Source organism: Onthophagus taurus, chromosome 11 (assembly GCF_036711975.1).
Source record: "Onthophagus taurus isolate NC chromosome 11, IU_Otau_3.0, whole genome shotgun sequence".
Classification (NCBI taxonomy): Eukaryota; Metazoa; Arthropoda; class Insecta; order Coleoptera; family Scarabaeidae; genus Onthophagus; species Onthophagus taurus.
In genome coordinates this window covers 34,001,584-34,027,866 of record NC_091976.1, presented here as the reverse complement: position 1 = coordinate 34,027,866, position 26,283 = coordinate 34,001,584, and the positions used below count along the sequence as shown (strand labels likewise).

Below are 26,283 nucleotides of genomic sequence, written 5' to 3'. Positions count from 1 at the left end.
ATATTCGTAAAGAAAACGACCTTTTATAAAACTGACATTTAATTTTGACAAATTGTTGTGAAGTTGGTTACAGTTAGTGACATTGAATTTGTGTCACATTGACGTTTAACCTTTATTCAAAAATTTATTTAAAAAATAAATTTATGGAATCAATTTCAATAGTCGTGGACAAAGTATAGTATTCTACTCGCATATAATGAGCTATTATTCACTCAGGTTCGCCTGTTTACTCGTTACATAAACTTAACCTTCGTGAATAACAGCCCTCATTATAAGCTCATATAATAATATACTATAATTGAAATTAAATATGAATCGATAAAGTATCACTTCCGATTACTTCTCTTTATATACCATGTATATGTGAGAAAGTAATAAAATAAAGAACATAAGGTAAACAGGACGAATGATATGATTTATTTTCTACATAACAAGAGCAAAATTTTGCCACATTTTATTTACTCTCACAATATAATAATATATTATCGTATTTTTATTGTTGTTTTGAAAATAATTTAAATACATGTTAAAACGATCGAGATAAATAATAATTTTTTCTGGTGCTAAACACACGTTTATTTTATTAAAGCACTAAAATTAAAACTAATTTTAATGGTTTACCTTCAATTTACATCTTAATCTTAAGGGTGTAATTTGTAAATTGAAATTAAACCATAATTTTGGGAGGAAACTATTAGGTTACATCATCAATACATTTTTTTATTTATACATATTTTTCTTATTCCCATTTATTATATTGCCATCATACCGGTAAAGCCTTGTGCAAACTAGATCATCATCGTTGATTCAAATTTGGAGGACATTATGTACTAATTCTTGTCTTCTAAATCTCAATACAATGTTATTGGGCCCACACTAACTTTTCAAAAAGGATTTTTGAGTTACATTTTGTGAATTTTGGGTTTTTACAATTATTATTATTACGAATCTGTTTTGACATCATATACAATTAAGTTTTTATTTATTTAAACACTTTTCACCGTTGATTTTTTTTTTATTTTGGGATTTAAATATTTATATATACATTTAAAAGTACATTTAAAAAATAGGAAGATGGAGCATTATTGGTTTTTGAATTTTAAGAGTTTTAGAATTAAGAGAGAAAATTAGATTTTTTTTTTGAAATAAATCGTTTCGTTTCATTTTTTGTTCTTATTTCTATCATTTTGCTACGTATTAATTTCTTTTTGCTTTATTTATAGAGCATACAGCGTTTGAGCCCAAAAAATTCGAAGCTCTACTACTCTTAAACGGTAAATCTTAAAATTAGTATCTCGATAAATAAAGAGAAATTAAGTTGTTTTGTGCTCGGTTTTTCTTTTTTGCTTCGGGTTCGTTTTATTATCATTATTTATAAAAAATCCAAACTACAAACTATTTTTTTTTTGTAACAACCGAGATCTATGTACATAACTTCATTCAACAGACGGAAACGAACCTCACTATAAATATTTTATGTGATATATCATGTTCTAATAAACGAAATTTATAACTTTATTTTTTTATTCATTCTGGTTTTTTAATTATTAATTAATTTCTTAATTACAATACGCAAGCTACAAAAATTTTTCTATTGTCATGAAATGCTCTCCTCTATAATATAGCTACAATTTTTATTTTAATTTTCTTTTTTATTTCTTTTCGTACGATTTCGATATGGCCTACGTCATGTCATCACCTACGATCACTTTTAAGGCTTAGGAAGAGTGACTTAAAGAGGGTTTATTTCGTCAAAACTTGGGATCATCCAATTTTAAATTAATCTTGTTCTTCAAGATTACAATAATAAGATTTATTCGAATTCAGAAGGAATTTTGCACACTCTCAAGGACGGTTGAATCTAAAAGGACTGCTATATACTTTGTAATCTTGAAAATGATGTCAGTATCGGACCAATAGATCACATTGCATGTTACGCTCAAGCAGCTAAACCCGAATGTTTCTAGTTCTAGGTCTAATGTTAGTTCTAGTTTTACACTAGAATTATCACTAGAACTAACACAAGACCTAGAACTAGAATCATTCGGATTTAGCCGTCTTGAAAGACTTGCGGCTAAATCCGAATGTTTCTAGTTCTAGGTCTAATGTTAGTTCTAGTTTTACACTAGAATTATCACTGGAACTAACACAAGACCTAGAACTAGAATCATTTGGGTTTAGCCGTCTTGAAAGACTTGCGGCTAAACCCGAATGTTTCTAGTTCTAGGTCTAGTGTTAGTTCTAGTTTTACACTAGAATTACCACTAGAACTAACACAAGACCTAGAACTAGAATCATTCGGGTTTAGCCGTCTTGAAAGACTTGCGGCTAAATCCGAATGTTTCTAGTTCTAGGTCTAGTGTTAGTTCTAGTTTTACACTAGAATTATCACTAGAACTAACACAAGACCTAGAACTAGAATCATTCGGGTTTAGCCGTCTTGAAAGACTTGCGGCTAAATCCGAATGTTTCTAGTTCTAGGTCTAAAGTTAGTTCTAGTTTTAGACTAGAATTATCACTAGTACTAACACAAGACCTAGAACTAGAATCATTCGGGTTTAGCCGTCTTGAAAGACTTGCGGCTAAATCCGAATGTTTCTAGTTCTAGGTCTAATGTTAGTTCTAGTTTTACACTAGAATTATCACTGGAACTAACACAAGACCTAGAACTAGAATCATTCGGGTTTAGCCGTCTTGAAAGACTTGCGGCTAAATCCGAATGTTTCTAGTTCTAGGTCTAAAGTTAGTTCTAGTTTTAGACTAGAATTATCACTAGAACTAACACAAGACCTAGAACTAGAATCATTCGGATTTAGCCGTCTTGAAAAACTTGCGGCTAAATCCGAATGTTTCTAGTTCTAGGTCTAAAGTTAGTTCTAGTTTTAGACTAGAATTATCACTAGAACTAACACAAGACCTAGAACTAGAATCATTTGGGTTTAGCCGTCTTGAAAGACTTGCGGCTAAATCCGAATGTTTCTAGTTCTAGGTCTAGTGTTAGTTCTAGTTTTACACTAGAATTATCACTAGAACTAACACAAGAACTAGAATCATTCGGGTTTAGCCGTCTTGAAAGACTTGCGGCTAAACCCGAATGTTTCTAGTTCTAGGTCTAGTGTTAGTTCTAGTTTTATACTAGAATTATCACTAGAACTAACACAAGACCTAGAACTAGAATCATTCGGGTTTAGCCGTCTTGAAAGACTTGCGGCTAAATCCGAATGTTTCTAGTTCTAGGTCTTGTGTTAGTTCTAGTTTTATACTAGAATTATCACTAGAATTATCACTAGAACTAACACAAGACCTAGAACTAGAATCATTCGGGTTTAGCCGTCTTGAAAGACTTGCGGCTAAATCCGAATGTTTCTAGTTCTAGGTCTAGTGTTAGTTCTAGTTTTACACTAGAATTATCACTAGAACTAACACAAGACCTAGAACTAGAATCATTCGGGTTTAGCCGCAAGTCTTTCAAGACGGCTAAACCCAAATGATTCTAGTTCTAGGTCTTGTGTTAGTTCTAGTGATAATTCTAGTGATAATTCTAGTATAAAACTAGAACTAACACAAGACCTAGAACTAGAATCATTTGGGTTTAGCCGTCTTGAAAGACTTGCGGCTAAATCCGAATGTTTCTAGTTCTAGGTCTAATGTTAGTTCTAGTTTTACACTAGAATTATCACTAGAACTAACACAAGACCTAGAACTAGAATCATTCGGATTTTGCCGTCTTGAAAGACGTGCGGCTAAATTCGAATGTTTCTAGTTCTAGGTCTAGTGTTAGTTCTAGTTTTAGACTAGAATTATCACTGGAACTAACACAAGACCTAGAACTAGAATCATTTGGGTTTAGCCGTCTTGAAAGACTTGCGGCTAAATCCGAATGTTTCTAGTTCTAGGTCTAGTGTTAGTTCTAGTTTTACACTAGAATTATCACTAGAACTAACACAAGACCTATATACTTTGTAATCTTGAAAATGATGTCAGTATCGGACCAATAGATCACATTGCATGCCACGCTCAATCAGCTGATATTAGAAATCTTCAGAAACATTCGGGTTTAGCCTCACGTCTCTTAAGACGGCTAAACCCAAATGTTTCTAGTTTTAAGTCTAGTGTTAGTTCTAGTACTCGAACTAAAACTAGAACTAACACTAGACCTAGTACTAGAAACAGTCGAGTTTAGCCGTCTTAAGAGACGTACGGCTAAACCCGAATGTTTCTAGTTCTAGGTCTAGTGTTAGTTCTAGTGACAGTGTTAGATAATGTTAGCTAACACTAGATAGCGTTAGGTGGTTGTATATTTTTTATTTAAAACTAGACCTAACACTAAACCTAGAACCAGAAAGTTTCGGATTTAGCCATCGTAAGAGACTAAACTCGATCAAAATTTTTCTTTTATTATCCATGCGTGACGTCACGAACGGTCCCCCGAGCTATACATTTGTTGAAATTTGGGATGTAGCAGTTCTCTTAAATTCTACCTTATCATTCCTTGGGATACCCCAAATTCATTTTCACCCTATTTCTTTAACTAACATACGTAAAATATACATATAGATAATTTTCAGAGCTGCAACAGAGATAATAGAATATATTTTGGCTCCGTAGATCAGAGATAAACTTGTTTTACATGAAGTTTTGGCTAAAAAAGAATCGTCTCATAATACATTCATTGATTAATTAAAACTTACTTATGTATACACATAAAGTACTTTGCAATTTTTTAGATTCAATCTTAGTCCTTTTTCTCGTCTTCCGGATCTTTGAGAGTGTGCCATTGGGCGATTGGTCTGCGAGGAGAAGCCAACATATCCGACCAATGACGCAATTCGGTCCCGCTTGCGTTGTAACCCAAAACGACTTTCCCAATGGGTTCCGAAGTCCCAATTCGATCATAATCCACGACGGTAACCACTAAATTCACTTTCTAAAAGATCAAAAAAAATAATTCCTCTTAAATAATCAAAATAAAAGAATCAAAAATAAAACCTGAATTTGCTCAAACGGAACCTCGAAAGTAAACGACTCATTATAATACGGGTTCAAAGTGCATTTCTTAATGCTCGTCTTCTTTTTCTTCAACCGCTTTCCGTTTTGCATCAAAGCAATTTTCACGTAAGGATCTAAAATATAAATTATAAATATTTTTGATGAAAACGAACCAAAATCTTACCCGATAATCCTCCAACATCCATTTTCTTCAAGTTTTTAGCTTCGAGAATAACAACGGTGAGTTTTCCGGCGGTTGGAACGTATCTCAATGAAAAACAGATATCTCCAAGCTTGTTTTCCTGTAATACCCAAATAATAGAGTGACCCCGCACGGCCCCTAAGCGCCTTTTTCGAGATCGGCTCAATCACATTAGTCTTTTGCTTGCGATGCTTTTTGCAAATTTTTTTTATTGTAAAAGAAACGAATTAAGGTAATAAAAAATTGGTGAAACAACGAGGTGATTTTGTTTAAAAGAAGGTGATAAAACACTCAATAAGAATTAATGATAAACAACGAATAACAATAAAACACAACAATAATTAAAAAATTTTTTGATTTAATTCTTTATTTTAGGTTTTGGGTAGAAAAATTTAGTTTGGGGATTTAATTATCTTTGTTGCATGCGCAATCATAGAATAGTGTGGTCAAGCAAATGTAATAAAAACAAATAGTCACAACTAAGGTAATAAATTAAATTGAAATTAAAAATCAACGAGGATGTACTAAATTTTTGCATCGTTTTCGTTTAAACAACCAAAAAAATGTTGGATTCTGGGATGACAACTAAAACAGAAATGAAAAAAAAAGGTTTTTTTGCACCACTATATTTGGAAATACAACTTGGTTTCATAAAAAAACTACGACACCCAGCTCAAACCAAGAGTTTTGAAATGATCTCAAAGAGAAAACTACCTTTATATTTTTGGTTGGAATTATATCACAGTACGTAGTAATTGCAAATAATGGAATGTAAAATAATTAAAAGAAAGGAAAGGGGTGAATCTAAAAAAATATCTAACTTGGTTTATCTAAAAGAAATTTTTGGGCAACCGAATTAATAACTTTTGCATTAATTTGGCAAAACTTTAAACTGCAATAAAATATGTAGAATTATGTTGGTTAAATCTTAACCTGCATGGGAACGTTTGGAAACATATTGGTCAAACTCCAGAATCAACCTAAATGTACTCTGAACTTCAACATAAAATTTGCAAATCTACTGGCTAAACTCTAAAATTGCACTGGGCAAACATCAGATTTGAAGAAAAGTCTGTAATAAAAATGGCAATAGTCTGAATTGCATGAAAATGTTTGTAATTACACAGGGTGAAGTCTAAACGATAAATTAAAGCTTGGAATTATACTTGCCATACTGCAATAAATTGTCTGGAATTGCACTGGCCAAAGTCTAGGTTTGGAGAAAAGTCTGGAATCAACCTGGCCATACTCTAAACTGTAAGAAAATGTTTGGATTTACACTGCCTAAACTCTAAGTTGCAAGAAAGAGTCTGGTATTGAATGGGTAATAAGTTTTCTTAACTGGTGTAAAACATGATTTTTATTTACTACATTCGGTTGTCCAAAAATGTGTGTGTACACCACGGCCGCAAATTTGTGTTGCAAAAACTTGCGATCTTGGTATACAAAAAAACTATTCTAAACTCTTCAACTAAAAGAATTGATTTTTTGATATTCTATTTTCTATTAAAATAAAATTACTTCTAAATGTACTTCTCTGTTTTATATATAGTTATTTTGGCTTTTTGTAAAAAAGATAAAAACTAAACATTGTGATTAATAAGTGTGCTGCATCTTAATAGAAGTAGTATAAAAGGTACATAATTGAACAGGTAAACAGTAGTAAAGTAAAAATAAATAACTTACACAGACATAGAGAGACAGACATCGTGGGGTTATTCCAAATAAAAACATACTTATCTATTTGTATACCAGTGTAACAAAGTATTTTTTTGTATAAAAAATGTAATAAGTAACGAGTTAAAAAATGGGAAAATTAATAATAATAATAAAAGTAATAACAAACCACTAACTTAAGTAACAATAGTTTACTTTTTAAATATATAAAGTACTGTGCTTTAAGAGATAAAAATACTAACTATGGTGCTTTGGCATGCTGACAAAATTCAATAATTTTTCTTTCTCAAATTATTTTTTTTAAATAACTAAAAAAATTTAATTGTCTCTTGGACTTTGCTTTGAGTGAGTTTTTCATTAAAGAAAAGGTAAAAAGGATTCAAGAAATTAATAAATTAAATTATAACGAGTACCAGCCAGATGCAAACGCCAGAACGTAGTGAAACTCATGCAGATGCAGAAATTTAGGAAGTATTTAGGTATTGTAAATAGTATATTTTTGGGTCTAATATTAAAAATCTTTAAGAAAAAAAAAAAAGATATTATTAAAACACTTTGATTGAAATTGTGGTGGTAATAGGAAAGATTTTTTTCTTAAAGATAATTTAAAATAGCATTAGAAAGTTAAGTTTAAGTAATTGCTGTTGTAATAAAGTAATTAATCAACAAAAACTCTTAAAGTAGTAAGTTTTTATTTCGCAAAAAAATTGCAAGTTCTCTTTATCTGACTTTTTTTAATCGATTTTCGAATCAGATAAAGAGAAGGAACTTGTAAAATTGTCTCGCATCATATAAAAATGATGATTTATACTTACGTGAACGATGTGTTTTGTTTGAAGCGTCATGCATGCGCCGGCACAACCATAGCACACAGCCAAAACCAAAGCAGAGCAGAGAAATTTACGGAAAAAAGAGAAAAACAATTTACGTCAATACAAGTCTCCAACTGCGGAAGTAATTTTTTTGTGGTTGTAGTTGTAGTAGTATTTACTATCAGTGTCAAAAGTCAAACCTCTTCAATTTATAAATCGACATCTTCGCAATCTAGTTATTAGTTATCAGAAATATCCCATGCGGGGAAAGAGGGGGAGTAGTTGTGTGTTCTATGTAGACTGGACGTCGCGTCTTTATTTTTTTGTGTAGATAAAATAAAATTAAAAAGAAATTCATTAATTCTTTTTATGATGTAGTATAGATGCATATATACAGGGTGGTCTATTCAACGTGAGACAAGCGATTATCTCGAAAACGGTTCATTTTACATAAGTATGGACAGATCAATTTATCACCAATTATGCCACACCAAACATTAACCGACCAAGGTCGTTGATGTTCTACTTTACGCAACCATCTCGGATTTTCAACGCTCCAATAGTGCATGTTATGTCTATTGACTTGTTCTTTGTTTGTAAAAATAGACTCATCCGAGAATAGCACGTTACCAAAAAAATTGACGTGAAGGAGGATATTTTGAAAATCGATTTTCAAAATCACCTCCATAAAGCTGTTGATTAAATGAAATGTGGTATTGATGATACTTGTTGCGCTTTAATATTCTTAAAATGTTGGTCTTCAATATTTTGGCGTCAATTTCAAATCGTAGAGTGCTAACTTGAGGTAAATCCTCAATGCCAGTTAATACCGCAATTTCCTTTTCTTTCGTAGTTACAGTTGCTCGCCGAGTTCTTTTTCTTGATTCCACATTTCCAGTGTTAGTGAAATCATTCACAACTCTGTATAAAGTACTTCTCGAAGGCGTATTTCGATCAGGAAAACGTTCTCGATACAAAGCTATATAGCTCTCCCAAGCAATCATTGTCCCCGGAAAATAGGCGAACTAAACTCAGACGAAAATATTTCGGCCAATCAACGTTCAGAATTTAAAAAAGTACACTCTGAATTAAAAGTTGTTTGTTTCATCTGACGGCTAGCTACACTCTATATATTTCACGCCTTTTTTAAGAAAAATCAGTTCTTTTTAGAACTACGCTATGGATATCCCTCCTACTGCATCAACTTCTTCGCAATTACGTAAGTCAATAGTGAATGTAAGGTTAATTCAATTAATAACATTAGGTTTTAGCTTGTAGTGTGGAAAATACCGGAAAATTGAGGAAACTTATCCATTCACAAGCAAGAAATGTGATTAAAAATGTTATTAAGTTCTTTGACACACAGAAGAGCAGTGGATCATGGTCATATCCATTAGATAAAGCTACGGAACTCGCAGCTGCTGCTACTGGAGTATCAATTGGCCTTATAAAAAACATTCGCAGGGAAATGAAAGTTGTGGGCGCTGCACCGTTGGTTAGCCCCAAAAAGAAACATACCACACCTGCCGTCAACAAAATTCACTTGGATGATATGGATAAGGATATTTTACGAAGGACGGTACATGAAAGTTATGTAATTGATCATCAAGTACCAACTGTTAATACATTATTAGCCCATATTTTCCCAGTGTTCCATTATGGAACCCTTATGGAACGGTTAACTTATTAATATTTTTAACATATTTTCGAGAATGTTCATTATTTGTTCTTATACGTTGGTACTACCGGGATTGTTAGCTGTCAAATTCAATATTTGACGTTGTACGTTTCGCATCGACATTTGTAAAAAACAAGTATAAAAACCGAAAGTTTCTTCCAAAATATGGATCGCCGTAAAAAGTAAGTATTTTCTATTTATATAACAAATAAATCTGATACCGGTCCGGTTTTTGGAACAGTAGGATAATTTGCCTGTGTAAAATATTCCAGTTTGATCCTTTTATTTGGAGAATTCTGTTATTTTATTCTAGATTATCAGTAGGCGACATAATCACACTAATAGCAGAAAACGATGAACTGTTGAGTGGAGACATTTTTATAACGGGGAAATAAGTGAAGAAGATAGTGGTGATGAAGAGTCAGTAAATATAAATCACTTATCCAGGGGTCAGTTGTTAGCAGAAGCCGAATATCGCGCTACAATATCATCAAAAGACGGAGTACAATATGTGCATGATGTCACGAATGAAAACGAATCATTTGAATTTTCAGTCGCTTCCGCTTCTACAGCAAAACCTCCAACAAAGAGAAGGCGAATCGATGTTACCAGGAAATGGAAGTTCATAGATATTCCGGAAAAAGAAGAAAAAGTAACTGAATATCCCTATTTTTTGGAAAACATAGAAAATCCTGTGAACTGTTTCAAATTATTTTTTGAGAGTAATGTTTATGAACTTTTGCGTTCGGAAACAGAAAGAAATGCTATTGAGAAAGGTAATCATGCATTTAGGGTTACAACGATTGAAATAAAGCATTTTATTGGAATCCTGTTGATGAGTGGATATAACAGTGTTGCCAGATACAGGATGTATTGGGAGAAAAGTATCGACTGCAACTATCAAGGAATTTCATCCCTTATGTCCCGAAATCGATTTGAAGAACTATTACGTTATTTTCACGTTGCTGACAATGCTAATCTTACTCAAGGTGATAGGTTTGCAAAAGTTCGTCCACTTTGGGATTTGCTGAATAAAAGGTGGTTGAAATATTACCCTGGCGATAGAAACTTGAGTATCGACGAGTCAATGATTCCATACTATGGGAAGCATGGAGCTAAGCAACATATTCATGGAAAACCAATAAGGTTTGGTTATAAAACTTGGTCTATATGTACGCGTCTAGGTTATTTGATACACGGCGAACTTTATCAAGGAGCAAGCACCGGAAACACTCATCCAGAATTTGGTGTTGGTGGATCAGTTGTCTTAGACCTACTATCCAGACTACCTCCAGCTAACTATAGTTTATATATGGATAATTTTTTTACGTCTTTACCATTGCTGAACGAACTAAAGAAATTAGGTCATGATGCTACTGGAACAATTCGAGAAAATAGAGTGGAAAAAGCACCACTAAAAGATAAGAAAGAAATGAAAAAAATGAAAAGAGGCAGCTACCATCAATGCACAGATGTATTATCTGGAATAACACTGGTCCGATACAACGATAATAATATCGTTACGGTTGCATCCACCGAGTCCGGTGTCAGACCTAAAAAGCTGTCGACCAACCCTGTTGTATCGTCAATTATAATAAGTATATGGGTGGAGTTGATCGCTTAGATCAAAATGTGGGGTGTTATAGAGTTGCGATTCGGCTGAAAAGATGGTACTGGCAGCTTCTGATGTTTCCATTGAATGTTTCAGTGAACAACGCCTTTCAGCTTTACAAAATTTCTCCAGAATACAAAAATAATCGTCACGATCTTTTATCTTTTACAAGGTACATTGTGACTACATACTTTATGTTGAAAGATACAACAAACTCAACATCACCCACAAAGATTCCAGTGCCTAAATCGTCTTTGGCAGTCATAAAAAGAGTTGCTGATAGTGTACGATTAGATGGCAGTAATCATTTCATTGGGAAACAAAATAAACAAAGTCGATGTGCATTGTGTCATAAGAACACCACAATGAAATGTATAAAATGTAGTGTTGCTTTGCATCATAAATGTTCAACTAATTTTCACACGAAATAACACCCGAATAGTAATAAGTTCATATGTATCTTTTAGTTTCAAGTATGGTGTTTATTGTTGAGTTATTAATTACTATAATAAAAGTTACAAAAAAAAGTTTTTCATTTAGTCTTACGTATCGAACCGGATAATATTATTTAATTCTAAAAATATAAAACTAAATGTCGTATACATTTTTTTTGTTCACTACTGTATTTCTGAACGACGTAAGATGAACGGATGTAAATTTTATAAGAACCTGGCATATTTTTGTAGATCTGGGATAATATGGGTTAGTAAAGATGCAAGAGAAAATTAATTATGCAAGACAGCGAGAGACATTGCGGAAACATTTACATGAAATTGGATTTACTTTCGAAACATGTCCCGATAAAAGAAAACTTTTAATGGAGCGAAGTGATATAGTGACATGGAGATCCCAATATCTTCGAATTATGAGGGATAATGATGGCTTTTTTAAACTGCTTTGTAAATTTGGTTCGTTTTTCTCTTAACATTTTTAATACCTTTTTCGATTTTCAGAGCCATAAATCCAAAAACGGTCACGTACATAGATGAAACGTACATTCATCCGTCATATGGGGTTTCAAAATGCTGGCAAAGTGAAACTGAATTAGGCGTTTACAAACAGAACAGAACTAGACAACGTTACATTATTGTACAGGGTGTCCCAATTTCGATGTCCGCATAGGCTATCTCCGAAACTAAAAGAGATAGAAAAAAAGTAGCTTACATGTCATGATCTCGTTTTTTGAGAAAATGCTAATGCCGATAACTCCGAACAGCTATCGTCTTTTGTTTTCGCCCTATCGGCAAAAACTGAAAATTTTGCGAAAACGACATTCGCGAATATCTCACTTATTATCAAAGATGGAGTATTATAAATAAAACATTATATGGGCAACTTTTTACGAAGAATTCAGTGGCGTTCATAGTTGGCTATGGCTTAAAATAATTTGTTATTTTCTTCTGATAACAAATATATATAGTTTGTGGGGTATATTTCTTATAGTTATTGAATAATTAACAAAAATTCATTTTGTTCTATCTAAAACTAATGTATGTATTTAAAAGTTAATGTTGCTATGGTGATAACCATACATACTATGATGCAACATAATGTATGAAATAATTGCCAAAGTTTGTATTTAAAAATTCGATAACAACTCTGGCATTATGTGCTGGTACGATGCACCAGCATGTTAAGTGTCAAAATATAACAAAACTGAATAAAACTTTACAATGAATTTCGAAAATTATGAAAAATTTAACATGATGGAATGCTATATGTTATCAGATAAGAATGCGACGTTAGCTGCGGAATTTTATTTCACAAGATATCCAGAAAGAAGACAACCGCACGTAAGAACCTTCAGCCGGTTAGCAGAAAATTTAATAGATATTTGGTCCTTCCCCAAACCACATACAAAAACATACCAAAATGACCTGCAAGAGAAATTGCAACAAGACGTCTGACCCAAAAGCCGTTGCTCCCGAATATGAAAGAAAAATAAGTATAAACCATACAAAGCGGGGCTAACTCCTTATTTACGTGCCGGAGATGTCAATCGAAGATTAGAATTTTGTAGATGATATTTAGAAAAATTAAATAGTCTGCTGTTTGTTCAAAATGTTATCTGGACCGAAGAAGTCTCTGAGTGTTCAAAGAAGCTTGGGGTTCAATGTATGGTGTGCCCTTTTAGATAATAGAATTTTGCCATATAGTATCTACCATAAAAACTTAAACTCAGAGAAATACCTCAATATATTAAGGCAGCACTTGAGCCTTTGGTCGACAATTTGGCACTAAATATGTCTCAAATGATATATTTTCAATATGACGGAGCACCAGTACATAATGCCAGAGTTGTTAGTGAATTTTTAAATACTACTACAAACTCCTTGCTACTAACTTTGACAATAATTGGAAACAATACTTTCCCTCATGGTATGGTTATCACCATAACAACATTAAGTTTTAAATACATACAATAGTTTTAGAAAGAACAAAAAAAATTGATACATTACATTCCATCATAGTATGTATGGTTATCACTAGGGCACGAAACTTTTGTAACAAAACGATACGATTTCCCCCCTCCACTTGTTCTCATTGGCTAGTTTTCTAGGAAGCCACTGAGAACAAGTGGAGGGGGGAAATCGTATTCTTTTGTCACAAAAGTTCCGTGCCTTAGTTATCACCATAGCAACATTAACTTTTAAATACATACATTAGATTTAGATGAAACAAAATGAATTTTTGTTAATTATTCAATAACTATAAGAAATATACCCTACAAACTACATATATTTGTTATCAGAAGAAAATAACAAATTATTTTAAGTCATAGCCAACTATGGTTTTCATTTAAAAAAATAAAGTTACGTCTAAAATCTCGAAAATAAAAGATGGGAAAAAAATTCTACCTACGCCGCTGAATTCTTCGTAAAAAATTGCCCATATAATGTTTTATTTATAATACTCCATCTTTGATAATAAGTGAGATATTCGCGATTGTCGTTTTTGCAAAATTTTCAGTTTTTGCCGATAGGGCGAAAACAAAAGACGATAGCTGTTCGGAGTTTTCGGCATTAGCATTTTCTCGAAAAACGAGATCATGACATGTAAGCTACTTTTTTTCTATCTCTTTTAGTTTCGGAGATGGTCTATGCGGACATCGAAATTGGGACACCCTGCACATGCAGGTGGTGAATATGGCTTCGTTCCAAATGCATTACTCACGTTTAAATCTCAGAGTAAATCAAGTGATTATCATGATGACATGAATCATAAAAACTTTATGCAGTGGTTAGAAACCAAGTTAATCCCCAACTTACCTCCAAATGGATTAATTGTAATGGATAATGCCTCATACCACAGTGCTCAAATAAATAAACCACCTACACAAGCCACTCGTAAGGACTCAATTATTAAATGGCTACAAATGCAACGAATTCCCATAACGTCGGATATGAGGAAAGCGGAGTTGCTTGAATTGGTTAAGGCTAAGCAACATACAAAAATCTATTATGTTGATGAATTGTTGAAAGAGCATGGTCATACTGTTGTGCGATTGCCACCATACCATTGCGAATTAAATCCAATTGAAAATGTGTGGAGTATAATGAAGCATAAAGTGGCGATGAGAAATGTTGAACAAAAAAATGCTAATATCGAAGCCTGAAATTACGCCAAACTACTGGCAGAAGTATTGCGATAATGCACGAAAGATAAGGGAGAAGTTCTGGGAAAAAGCCTCTTGGATGATGTACTTGAGGAAATGACATTCACCGTCAATAGAGATTCTTCTAGCGAAGAATCTATCTATTCATCATCAACGGATGATGAATGTTAATGCTTTTAAATAATAATAATAAAATTTATTTAGAAAGAAAATAAATCGACTTATTCCGAAAGCTTGGATTAGAAATAAATAAATTTTATGCCATTAATTTTTAATGTTTACTTATTGAACCGAAACTATTGAAATGGTGATTATATCAAACTTTATTTTTCCTATGTTTTTTTTCAATTATATAATGCAAATGAAAACTTAATTTACAGTATTTTCTCGAATCTTATCCGCACTCGAATCTAATCCGCACCCCGATTTTAAAAATGCATAGTGGAAAAAAAATTTAGTTTGCGAATGTAATCCGCATCTTTTTTTGAGCAATTCGACAACACTAAAATGATGCGATGCTTGTTGTTAACCATAAATATATATTTTTTCTGTTGACTGACGCTGATGCACCTAAAGAAACCTTGCTTACGATGAGCCAGAAAAAATTGGAAAATAAATATAATTTTAAAAATAAATAGTAATGCCTAGCACGAATTCCGTTCATATACTACCCTCGTAGTAGCTCGAACGTAGTGTGTGCTTAATTATACATATAATAGCGTAATTATAAAAAAAAGTAGCAAAAATCTAAAAGGTTCTTCTATACAGCAAAGTTTAAAGAGATGTTATTAAGTTAGCGTTAAGGAAATCGAAAAGCTGGTACAATTTTTGCTGATAATGAGAGTAACGTTGCGGTTGTTGCGGAAAGACTAGGCAGCTATTGCAGACTGAGGCATCGTGCAAAAAATTTACCGGGCCAAAGAAGAGACGATTTCATGAAATTGACAAGGTATTTTTCCAGTTCTCTCAAGAAAAACGAAAGGAGGGACTAAAAAATTTTTAATACTAGCAAAGGTTGGACTGTGGGATTTATGCGCCGAATGATGTTATCGTTGAGGTGCAGAACTACAACTTCCCAAAAGCTCCTAATGATTTTCATATCTGGATATGCCACCCAATTACACACTGGAAAGAAGAGGTGTGTGGGAAATTTCTTTATAAACGAGTGGTTGCGAAAAATTGCGCATACCATGGATGCTAGCAGTAACAAGTGATAGGGAAAAATTGCTGTCATTAGTAATATTGAGAAAAAACCATTCTGAAATCTGAAAGACTTCCCGAATGACGTCCTAGTTAGGGCACAACAAAAAGGATGGATAATGGAAAAGGTGATGATGGAATGATTAAGACAAGTATGGAGTCTTAGACCAGGAGGATTATTAAATAAAGATACTAATTAATCATAGACTGATTGCCCTTGGTTTAGACTTCTTGTCATAATAATAATACCTGGTGGAATAACATCCATACTACAACCTGTGTATGTATATTAACAAACTCGAGAATTAACAAAACCTGGAGCAATTACAGGAGCTTCTGAACTTGTTCAGTGAATGTAGGCGACATGGAAAACGATCCCTGAAAACAATATTATAACTAAACGATAAATTGAACTAGAGGTGTTGTTATATGAAAGGTTTTTTAAAAAAAGACCACTTTTCCTCCGTAATTGTTATAAATTAATCAATCCGAGACGTTTCGGGAACATCTCCCATCTTCAGTCTACAAATAGTCACTCGTAATATTATCTATTACTTTATTTTTAATAAATTATTTAAATTTATTTAATTATTTTTTTTATTTTTTGTGTGGTTTGAGATTTTTATGGTCTTTTGTTGTAGTTTTTTTGTAGATAATATTACGAGTGACTATTTGTAGACTGAAGATGGGAGGTGTTCCCGAAACGTCTCAGATTGATTAATTTATAACAATTACGGAGGAAAAGTGGTCTTTTTTTAAAAGACCTTTCAATATTATAACATCATTTAAGAAGTTTTGTATAATCCGAATTGATCCGTATTGATCCGAAGATGACGTAATATGGGAAGAAAATGATACATAAAAATGTAAATATCGTTCTAAAACCCTTAATAAAGTGTTATTGTTATAATGTGATTTTATTTTACTATTTTCCAAATTGCAACTATACGACTGCGAATCTAATCCGCACCCGATTGTAATCCGCATTTGATTTTAGAGCACATAAAATTTGTAAAAAAGGTGCGGATTACATTCGAGAAAATACGGTATATTCATTGCATCAAACGCAAAAAAAGAAATCTAATTTACCGCCCATATACTTTTGCCTCTGAATGTACCTGCAGCGACATGTCAAATTCCCCAGGGACAATGATTGCTTGGGAGAGCTTATATCAGCAACTTTTCTGCCACTTTCTCCATAAATAAAAATCATTTCGCCATTTTCTGCCACACTTAGAGTATCCATGATTTAATGACTCATTTTAAACACCTTGAATTAATGTAAAACGATGGAATGAATTCAGAATTTTTAGCGGGTTTAGCCGTCTTAAAAGGCATACGGCTAAAAAAGAATGTTTCTAGTACTAGGTCTAGTGTTAGTTGTAGTTTTGCACTAGAACTAACACAAGACCTAGAACTAGAATCGTTCGGGTTTAGCCGCACGTCTCTCAAGACGGCTAAATTCGAATGATTCTAGTTCTAGGTCTTGTGTTAGTTCTAGTGATAGTGTTAGTGTAAAAGTATAACTAACTCTAGACCTAGAACTAGAACCTAATGTTAAAACTAAAACCCGAATGTTTCTAGTTCTAGGTCTAGTGTTAGTTTCAGTACGTCTCTTAAGACGGCCAAACCTGCCTGTTTCTAGATCTAGATCTAGTGTTAATTAAATAAATGATAATTATAATAAAATTAATTCTTTTTATGATCTTGTCTAATAATTAAAACAAAATCTTGGAGGATCTGCAATGGAGGTTACGAAGTAGTACAAGAGCCATTGGCTCAAAAGAGGAAATTGTCAAAATTGGTCATCTTTCCGCTATTTTTTTCATCAAACAGTTGTGAAGATATCGATCTCTAAATTTCTTAAAAATCCTTTGACTTTTGGCATTAATAGTAGGTGATTATTTTTTTTTTAAATTATAGTCTCGGTCACCGTAATGCTTCTGGTAGTGTGTGCCGTGGATCTTGCTGAAGAACTTTTATTTTGTTGGTTATTGTTATTGTTCGAAAGAAAATAAAGAAATAATTAAAAGAATGAAAGAAGTTTTTTTTTGATGTAATCGGGAATTTGAATTGAAAAGATTTAACCCCAATAAATTTATCGTTTTCTAAAACAAATTGCGAAAAAGAGTAGTTGTAATAATAATAATTAATAATAATAATAATAATAACAAAGTGCTCAAATGCAAAAACCTGTGCAAGCATCCAATGGTCGGAACTGGGTGTGACAACAGCGTCTTCGCTTCTAAGCATGACCGGACTATTCTCGAGACTTTTTTCAAAATGTGGGGAGTCGATAAAAATTTTTTTTAATAATAATAATAATAAGATAAAGAAAATGAATTAATTAAATTAATCGTGATATCACCTGACCACCTTCGCCTTCGACGCTCTGCAATTCACGCCATTCCTCTATCGTTTGAGCCAAATCGATTTGACAAAGCGGAACCTTCACCTCACCGATTTGATCGTGCTTTGAGAACCGATCGAAATCAAAAATCGCGAAAACTAACGTTTTATTCATGGCGTCCGCGTAAGGAATTTGCTAAATAATAAAAATTTATTAAAATAATCTTCTTACGGTAACTTTTCGTTTGGTTATTTACCTTGAATACAAAAGTTTCGTTGAAAACTGGATTAAGTGTTTTACGATGAACTTTAGTTTCGAATTTTTTCTTTTTATCCGGAAGTAAGTAGACTTTAACGTAAGGATCTGAAGTCCCCCCCATATCCAGCGCAGGAAGTTCTTCCGCTTGAATAACCGTGACCGATAAACTATTTTGATTGAAGTCGTATTCGAGCTAAATTTTTTTTTAAATACACACAAATAATTAAAAACAAATTCAAAAAGTTAAATTGAAAACATCGAGGACACAAACATCGACTCATTTCACAAAAAGCTTATTTCTTTTTTTTTTTGAGTTTTTTATTTTTACCTTGTATTGGAGTTTACCCAATTTTTGGACTTCAGGTTTTTCACCTTCGTCTGGTTCCTCGGCATTTTCGGTTAACTCATCCATATCCGGTTGGACCTGCATAATAAAAAGAAGCCAAGAACTTAAACAAGATTTTTGAGAACTACCTTCTCCTTGTAGGAAGATCCAAGTAATTGTACCGATTTCAGGTCGACTCCTTTTCCCATTTTCTTGTCGCCCTTTGCGCGTCTCTTCCTGAAGCATCGCCGAATGCAACAGAAGCAAATTCCCAACACGATCGCTATTATCACTGAAAGACATCAAATCACACCTTAAACCTTAATAAAGTAATCCCATAAAAAATTCTTACAAATCGCTATGGTGTAAATCGCCCATATCGGTAATCCAGTTTCAGCACTCACTTCTTCGGTTGCTTTATTCAACAAACTTTTCGCTGTTGTAGTGGACGAAGCTGTTGTTGTTGTCTCTAAAGCTTCTTCTACATCAATCAATCAAAATAAATCCATAAGAATCATTTAACTCAAAATTAAAAACAAATCCAACCTAATTCTGGCGTTTTTGGTGTCGGTATAAACTGCGTTGTTGTAGTTTCATGGTGTTGTTTTGCGAACGTCCACGGTGTTGTGAAAGTTGGTTCGACTTCTTGATTGTTTTCCGTAAGGTTTTCCGGTTTTGTGGTTGCATCGGCCGTCGCTTCTCTTTTGACGAGATTCGCAAGAGGCGGTGCCATTTCACTAAACACGAAATGAATGGGTAAAAATGTTAATTAATAATTATACGGGCTCGGTATGTTAAGGCTTATTTTTTTTTAAGTTGCGATAACGTTGTTGGCCTTCCGCTGATTATCCACGTTTAAGTGATAAGAAAATAAAAAAAAAATAATTAAAAAAAATAATTAATTTACATCAATCCTAAATTGCATTAAAATTTTATAACTAATTTAATCGAGATATCATAAATTTGAGTTTGTTTTAAAATTGTTACTCAATTTCTAAATTGTTTTGACTTGAAAAGTTGAATTTAAACTAGAATTGCATGAAAGATATTGTAGATAAGAAAGTATGAGATAAATTTGAAATGTGTGTAGTATATGAGTTAATAAAGTAAATTCTTCCATTAACTAAGATCTTTTTACTCTTCCATTAACAGTGTCAACTGTTGTATTAGGCCAGGCGCGCACTCGCGACTTTATTGTTGACCAACTTAAAAATCGCTCGATTAAAAAGTTGCCATTAGATTTCCGCTCAGCGCACTATCGACTAGATAGTTGCTGCAGTCTTAAATTTCAACATGGACGCTACTGATGTAGCATGTGTCTGTGCATTGATTGTCAAAAGAAGAAAAAGGAAGAACAGAAGTTTCTGGGTTCATCTCCTCATTAGTCAGCGACTGTTTAATGGTCAATTTTATAAACTGTTTGAAACATTGAAGGACTACCCCATGAAATTCTTCAGTTACTATAGAATGAGTTATACGAGTTTTAACATCTTACTGACTGCAGTTCAAGATCAAGTTTACCATAATAACATTGTTTCTTACAGATATTTGGCAACAGGCAACAGCTTCGCCTCTTTGCATTTTGAATATTTACTTGGCCAAACAACAATAAGAGAAATTGTGAGAGATACATGTATCGCTATTTGGGAATGTTTAAATAGCAAACAATTTTTACAAGCGAACAAATTTTCCTAACTGCATTGGAGCCATCGACGGCAAACATATTAGAATAAAAAAACCTGCTTCCAGTGGATCTGAATTCTTCAACTATAAGTGTTTCTTTTCAACTGTGTTGCTTGGAGTAGCAGATTCCGACTACTGTTTTACTTCAATAGAAGTTGGAGCCTATGGTTCTGCAAGTGATTCCAATATTTTCAAGAAATCAAAATTTGGCAGTTTACTTGAAAAAGGACAGTTAAATATACCAGGCCCAACACTGCTACCAAATGAGGAAACCGTAACTGTCATGCCGTTTATAATTTTAGGCGATGAAGCATTTGCTACTTCAGAACATATTCTACGTCCATATCCTAGCAAAAATTTGTCAGTTACGAAACGTGTCTTTAACTATAGGCGATCAAGAGCCCGTAGAATGGTGGAGTGCTCGTTTGGCATATTAGCTGGCAAATGGAGGATACTGAATAAGTCTTGAATTATCCGATATCATTATAAAAGCATGCTGCATTCTCCACAATTTTGTTAGGAAGCACGATGGAGTTTGTTTCGAAGATAGTTTGTACGAATGTCATTTAGATAACATGAATCCCGTTGGAACAAGAGGTACCGTTAGAGGTATTCACATTAAAGACTATTTTGCAAAATATTTCACCTCTCTTCAGGGAACTGTTCATTGGCAATATGACAAAATTTAAATAAAAATGCCAATACAATATACAGGCTGATTCAAAAGTATTTGGCTAAAATGAAACCCCATGTGGAATAACCAATTTTAAGTCGAAATGAAAGAAAGCAACTGGTAGCAACTGACCGAATAATCGCCAGTGCGCGCGTACAGGTTAAAACGTGTACGTTGCATTATTCCCGGCAACAGTTGAGTCGCCTTGAAAATAGAGCAAGATGTAATTTTTTAGTTGCCGTGATTAAATAGTTGCTAGTGCGCGCCGCTTCATATAACTCAGTGTATTTCATTTTGGTGATTTTTAAGTTGCCGCAACTAAATCGCTAGTGCGCGCCTGGTTCTTTGCCAGTTGTAACTAGTGCTTCGCCTGCAGTATTTAGTCTTCTGCCAGTAGTTTGTAGTCTTACGTTAACAATATTCAGTCTTATATATTCTTAGGATATCTAAAGTCCTCCAGGTGACCCTAGATACCATTTGCGCTTGGTGTAAGGGAGAGAACCTCTCAATAAACCCGCAAAAGACAATTGTTGTGCCCTTTACCAGGAAGCGAAAGTTGGATGGACTAATCCGCCCAACTATCCAAGGTGAAGAAATTTCTTTCTCAAAGGAAGTCAAATATCTAGGAGTAATCCTAGACAAAACCCTGTCATGGAATGGACATTTGCAGGGAGTTTTGCACAAAGCTAGACTATCCTTGTGGACTTGTCGCAGTCTTTCTGGAAAAAATTGGGGTCTTACCCCTGAAAGACTGTACTGGCTCTATGTGACTGTGGTTAGACCCATGATCACATACGGAGCAGCAGCCTGGAATAGGAAAGTCCAACAGACTTCAGTTATCAGTAAATTTTCACGAATTCAACGAGTAGCTGGATTGGCAATCTCTGGTGCGATAGGCACAACGCCAACTCTAGCAATGGAGGTTCTGCTTGGCCTATCTCCTCTGCATTTGCATATAGAGAAAGTGGCTAGAACAACCATTTACAGATTTAAGCAATATGCTCAAAACTGTTCCGACAGAAGGTTGGGCGGTGGCTCAGCGGTTAAACTCTCGGGTTGACACGCAGACGTTCCGGGTTCGAGCCCCGGTTTAAACATATTCACCAAGCCGCCCACCCGTCCTTCGGAGGGGACGTTAAGCCGTCGGTCCCGGCAACCAGTCGTACACCTCTGGTTGTCGTTATCACCCATGTGTGTAAGGGGTTTGAACACATGGCTGAACGCGCGTTAGCGCTCATGAAGCACACACCTCGTGAGAGCGTACCCGGGCCAAGGTTGATGAGCAGCTTTGCTCCACCTTGGTACGGAGGGGCCAGCGAGTGAGTGGCATCGTTGAGCGGCACCTGACAGGGGCGAACCCGCACTGGGCCTGTGCCATAGCACGCCCGGTGAGGGGAGTCGGTCAGGAAGCGGAATCAGCCAGAATTCGAGTTAAGCTCGCGTTTAACATCTCAGACCTCCTAGAGGAGGATGTACAAGGGGCCCGTTGGGGCCTAGGTGCCGCGTATAGTATACGCACTCCCCGTAACATACATACATACATACAACTGTTCCGACATGTCCTACCAATGGGCTGCGGAAGACATTATAAGCACTGATACTGTGCTATCAATGCCGTCAGATTTGGCGGTATCACTATCAGTGATTAATGCTCGATACCAGATTGTACTGCCTGAGCGGCAGTCCTGGATCGAAAATGAAAATTCTTTGGTTCGGGCAGACATTTGCTTGTACACAGATGGATCAAAAACGCCTGAAGGGGTAGGAGCAGGAGTATACTTACTGCCAGACACCCCGAATTAAGCAACCCTACAGCCTGGGTACGTACTGTACTGTATTCCAGGCGGAAGTATTTGCTATTGACATGGGTACTAAAATCCTTCTTGAAAGAGGGGTGAAGAACATGACAGTACGAATTTTCTCAGACAGTCAAGCCGCTCTTCAGGCGCTGCAAGCCGTGAAAACGGTGTCGGCTTTGGTTAATGATTGTAAGAGAACATTAAACACACTGAGTTGTGATAACAGAGTCTCTCTGATCTGGGTCCCGGGTCACTCTGGGGTTGCTGGCAATGAAGCGGCAGATAAGCTAGCACGAGATGTTTGTGGGACCGGAACCAGCAGTTGGTGTATCATTTGCGATGGCCAAATATAGGATTGGACTGTGGGCTGAAGAGAGACTTCGCCTACTGTGGACCAGTTCTCCTGGAATGAGACATGCTAAGGGTAACTGTCAAACCCGGGAATATTTTAGGACTTGCCCGTAATAGCATAAAAATTCTAATGGGTGTTTTTACTGGGCACTGCCGATTAAAAGCACACCTCAACTTGTTGGGTTTAGCCGACGATGTTGAATGCCGACTATGTGCGGAGGAAGCAGAGACGGTTGAGCATGTTTTATGCCACTGCCCTGCCGTTAACCGTATCAGATTCTCGATTTTTGGGTCGCAGTTTATCTCCTCAAAAGATCTGAATGACCTTTCGCCGAGCAAGGTATTAATGTTCGTTAAGAGCATTGGACTGCACGGTGAAATTTGATAATGATATCTATCGGGGTACAATAGATCCTTAGGGTCGCGGTGCAAGGTTGGTTGGTCCGCCTACCCGATATGTATTCTATGTAATGTAATGTAATGTATATATTCTTCTGCCAGCTATATCTAGCCTTTAAGTACCAGTATCTAGTCTTCTATAAGTAATATCTAATCTTGTCTTATCAGTGTGTAGTTTGCTGCAATCAGTTTGTATTGTACTACCAGCAGCATTTATTTTTCTACTAGCAGTAATCTTCTGCAAGCGGTATCTATTCTTCTGCCAACAGTGTCTGGTCTTTATCAGGAGGTTACAATCTTTGAATAGTAGTATCTATCCTTCTGCTTGTAGCTTCTAGTTTTGTATCTCCTAACAGTATCTAGTCTTCGATTAGCAATTCTTCTCAGAACAGTGTGCCAGCATTGTCTAGTCATTAACAGAAATTCTGTTAACAGTATTCTTCTGCAAGAAGTATCTAGTTACATTAGCAGCACTTGGTCCCTTCTGCAACCAGTTTCTACTATTCTGTCAGAAATATTTAGTCTTCAACAGTCAATATTTAGTCTTACTGGCAATATCCTTCGCCAGCTATATACGATGACAAATATTTACTTGTGAGATAATATAAAATTTGTGAGTATTTTCTTGGATATCTAGAAATATTTAGAGGTTCCAAAACATTTTCTATGATTATGGAATCGTTTGCTGACATAATTATTAATAATTCCCAGAGATATTTAAATAAATATATCAAGTATTTAAAACTAAATACTAAATTTGATAACACCAATTTAAATCAAGATTTTAGGTCATCTTTAAAAGATGATATCTCATAATCTACTAGAAATAGCAAATAACGATTTATTGCATAAGAATTGTCGTTCAATGTCAAGTTATTCCCCCATATTTGGTTTCTTTATTATCACACATAACCTAGAAATAAACGTTTCAATCCAATCGCGTAATAATGTTACAATGACGGAAGATTTTTTACATTAACTTTAAAAACTGATATCTCAACAACGAATTGAGATATTAAATAACGGTTTATTACATAAGAATTGTAATTCGATATCAAATTAACCCCCCATATTTGGTTTTTTCATTACGATACATAACCTAGAAATAAAGATTTTAATCCAATCCTGCAATAATACCACCATGACAAAAGTTTATCTTTAAAACATCATATCTCAAAAACTAATTGAGATATCATAAAATTAAAAATTGTGTTAAAATTGTTATTCAATTTTAAATCACCCCTACAAAGATGATTTCTTAATTTTCATAAATAATGCAGAAAAAAATGTTTGAATAGACCCAATAAAAAACGAGAAGAAAAAATTTTAAAGCGAGATTAAATTATTTCTGATAAAATAAGTAACGTAAAAGAGACATTTTAATGTGGAGTAAGTAAAAGAGGAAGAAAATGCGTGAAATTAAAGCGATGAGAATTTGAAACATTAAAATCTTTACACGGGCTGAAATCTTTTAGAATGTCGTCCGAAACGATACAAGGAAATCGATTGTCTCTCTATTTTTGGAAATCTTTGATTTTATTTGCGGTTGTTACTTAAATACTTTTTAATGTCTTATTAATAAATATTTTAGCCTCTTCTAATCAACAATAAAAAAATATCATCATTAAAAAAATAAGTTTCGATTTAAATAATTTTAGTTTTAACTCAATTTAAGTAATTATAACAATTCTTGTTATTGATTCATCCCTCTTAAGTCTAAAACGTTCTAGATAAACTTTAAATCAATGTAAATTTAGCATTTATTAAATTAATTAAAACAATTTTTAATTTACTAATTTTATAATTTTATATTTAACGTTAATTTTAGTTTCAACACAAATCATAATTGATAACCATAACATTGTTGTTAAAAAAAATAAAAGAATTTTAATAAAAATCTGATAGACTTACCGTTTTGTTGAAATACTTTTTCGCTACTACTGAAAATTGTGTTCGCCTGAAAATTCAGGAATTCCTCTGCATGCTCCCCACCAGAGTATTTAGCGATCGCAATGAGGGACAGACACAATCGGAGGACACCGGATCACAACAAAATGGCACCGGAACGGTTTTCAGGAAAATCGATAGTCCCGGGACCGAATTCTACGCAAGATCACTGAAAACCAAGTCAAATCGAGTGCGCATGAAGCTTCAACTTCTCACTCCCATTTTTCTCAATAATTCAGTCGAACTGTTAAGAGGAAACCGCAACGTTAAACTAAATAATAATTAAACCACAATAAAAAGCCACATTACTTTTTATTTTTGATTGATCATTTATGTTGTGACGATAACGATTTAATTACTGGTTGTAATAAAAATTGATGTTTTAAAACCATTTTTATGTTAAGCTACGCATAACCAATTAATTTGTTTTTCAACTAATTAAAAAGTGGAATTAGAAACGTTTTTGTAAATGGAAAATCACGAAATAACGAAAACTTTAATAAATAAAACAATTTTTTGGTAAAACTTTCAAAGATGGCGCTCTTTTCATTGCGTTTTCTTCGCTTTTCACGAACGAATTTTAACGCTTTAAAATTAGATGGCGCTTACAACCATTTTCCTCTTTCAATTTTCCGGATTTATTTGAAAGTTTTATTTTAAAGGTTTTTCCACATTTTATTTATTCTAAATTAAAATGAAATGAAAAGAAATG

The 26,283-nt window shown here is 34.1% G+C and overlaps 1 protein-coding gene and 1 long non-coding RNA gene across 4 annotated transcripts; one reads left to right on the top strand and one right to left on the bottom strand.

The window, feature by feature from the left end:
• Positions 1-394: 394 nt before the first annotated feature.
• Positions 395-25,886, bottom strand: LOC111422584 (Synaptotagmin 1). Of its 3 annotated transcripts, XM_071200095.1 has the most exons (12): positions 25,536-25,886; positions 19,266-19,456; positions 19,072-19,200; positions 18,869-19,011; positions 18,723-18,818; positions 18,393-18,587; positions 18,155-18,331; positions 5,174-5,291; positions 4,990-5,123; positions 4,692-4,927; positions 3,571-4,642; positions 395-3,431 (listed from the first exon to the last, which is right to left on the bottom strand). In XM_071200095.1, exons 2-10 carry the CDS (start codon positions 19,450-19,452, stop codon positions 4,736-4,738), a joined length of 1,371 nt encoding a protein of 456 aa, XP_071056196.1. In that variant the 5' UTR covers positions 19,453-19,456; positions 25,536-25,886; the 3' UTR covers positions 395-3,431; positions 3,571-4,642; positions 4,692-4,735. The 3 variants fall into 3 exon arrangements, with proteins under 3 accessions (XP_071056196.1, XP_071056199.1, XP_071056197.1); XM_071200098.1 differs by lacking the exon at positions 395-3,431 and having other exon boundaries at positions 4,206-4,642; positions 18,902-19,011; XM_071200096.1 differs by lacking the exon at positions 395-3,431 and having other exon boundaries at positions 4,207-4,642; positions 5,174-5,282.
• LOC139431871 (uncharacterized) lies at positions 8,812-9,171 on the top strand. Its single transcript, XR_011641904.1, has 2 exons — positions 8,812-8,899; positions 8,952-9,171. It is a non-coding gene; the product is annotated as an uncharacterized lncRNA (long non-coding RNA).
• Positions 25,887-26,283: the final 397 nt, after the last annotated feature.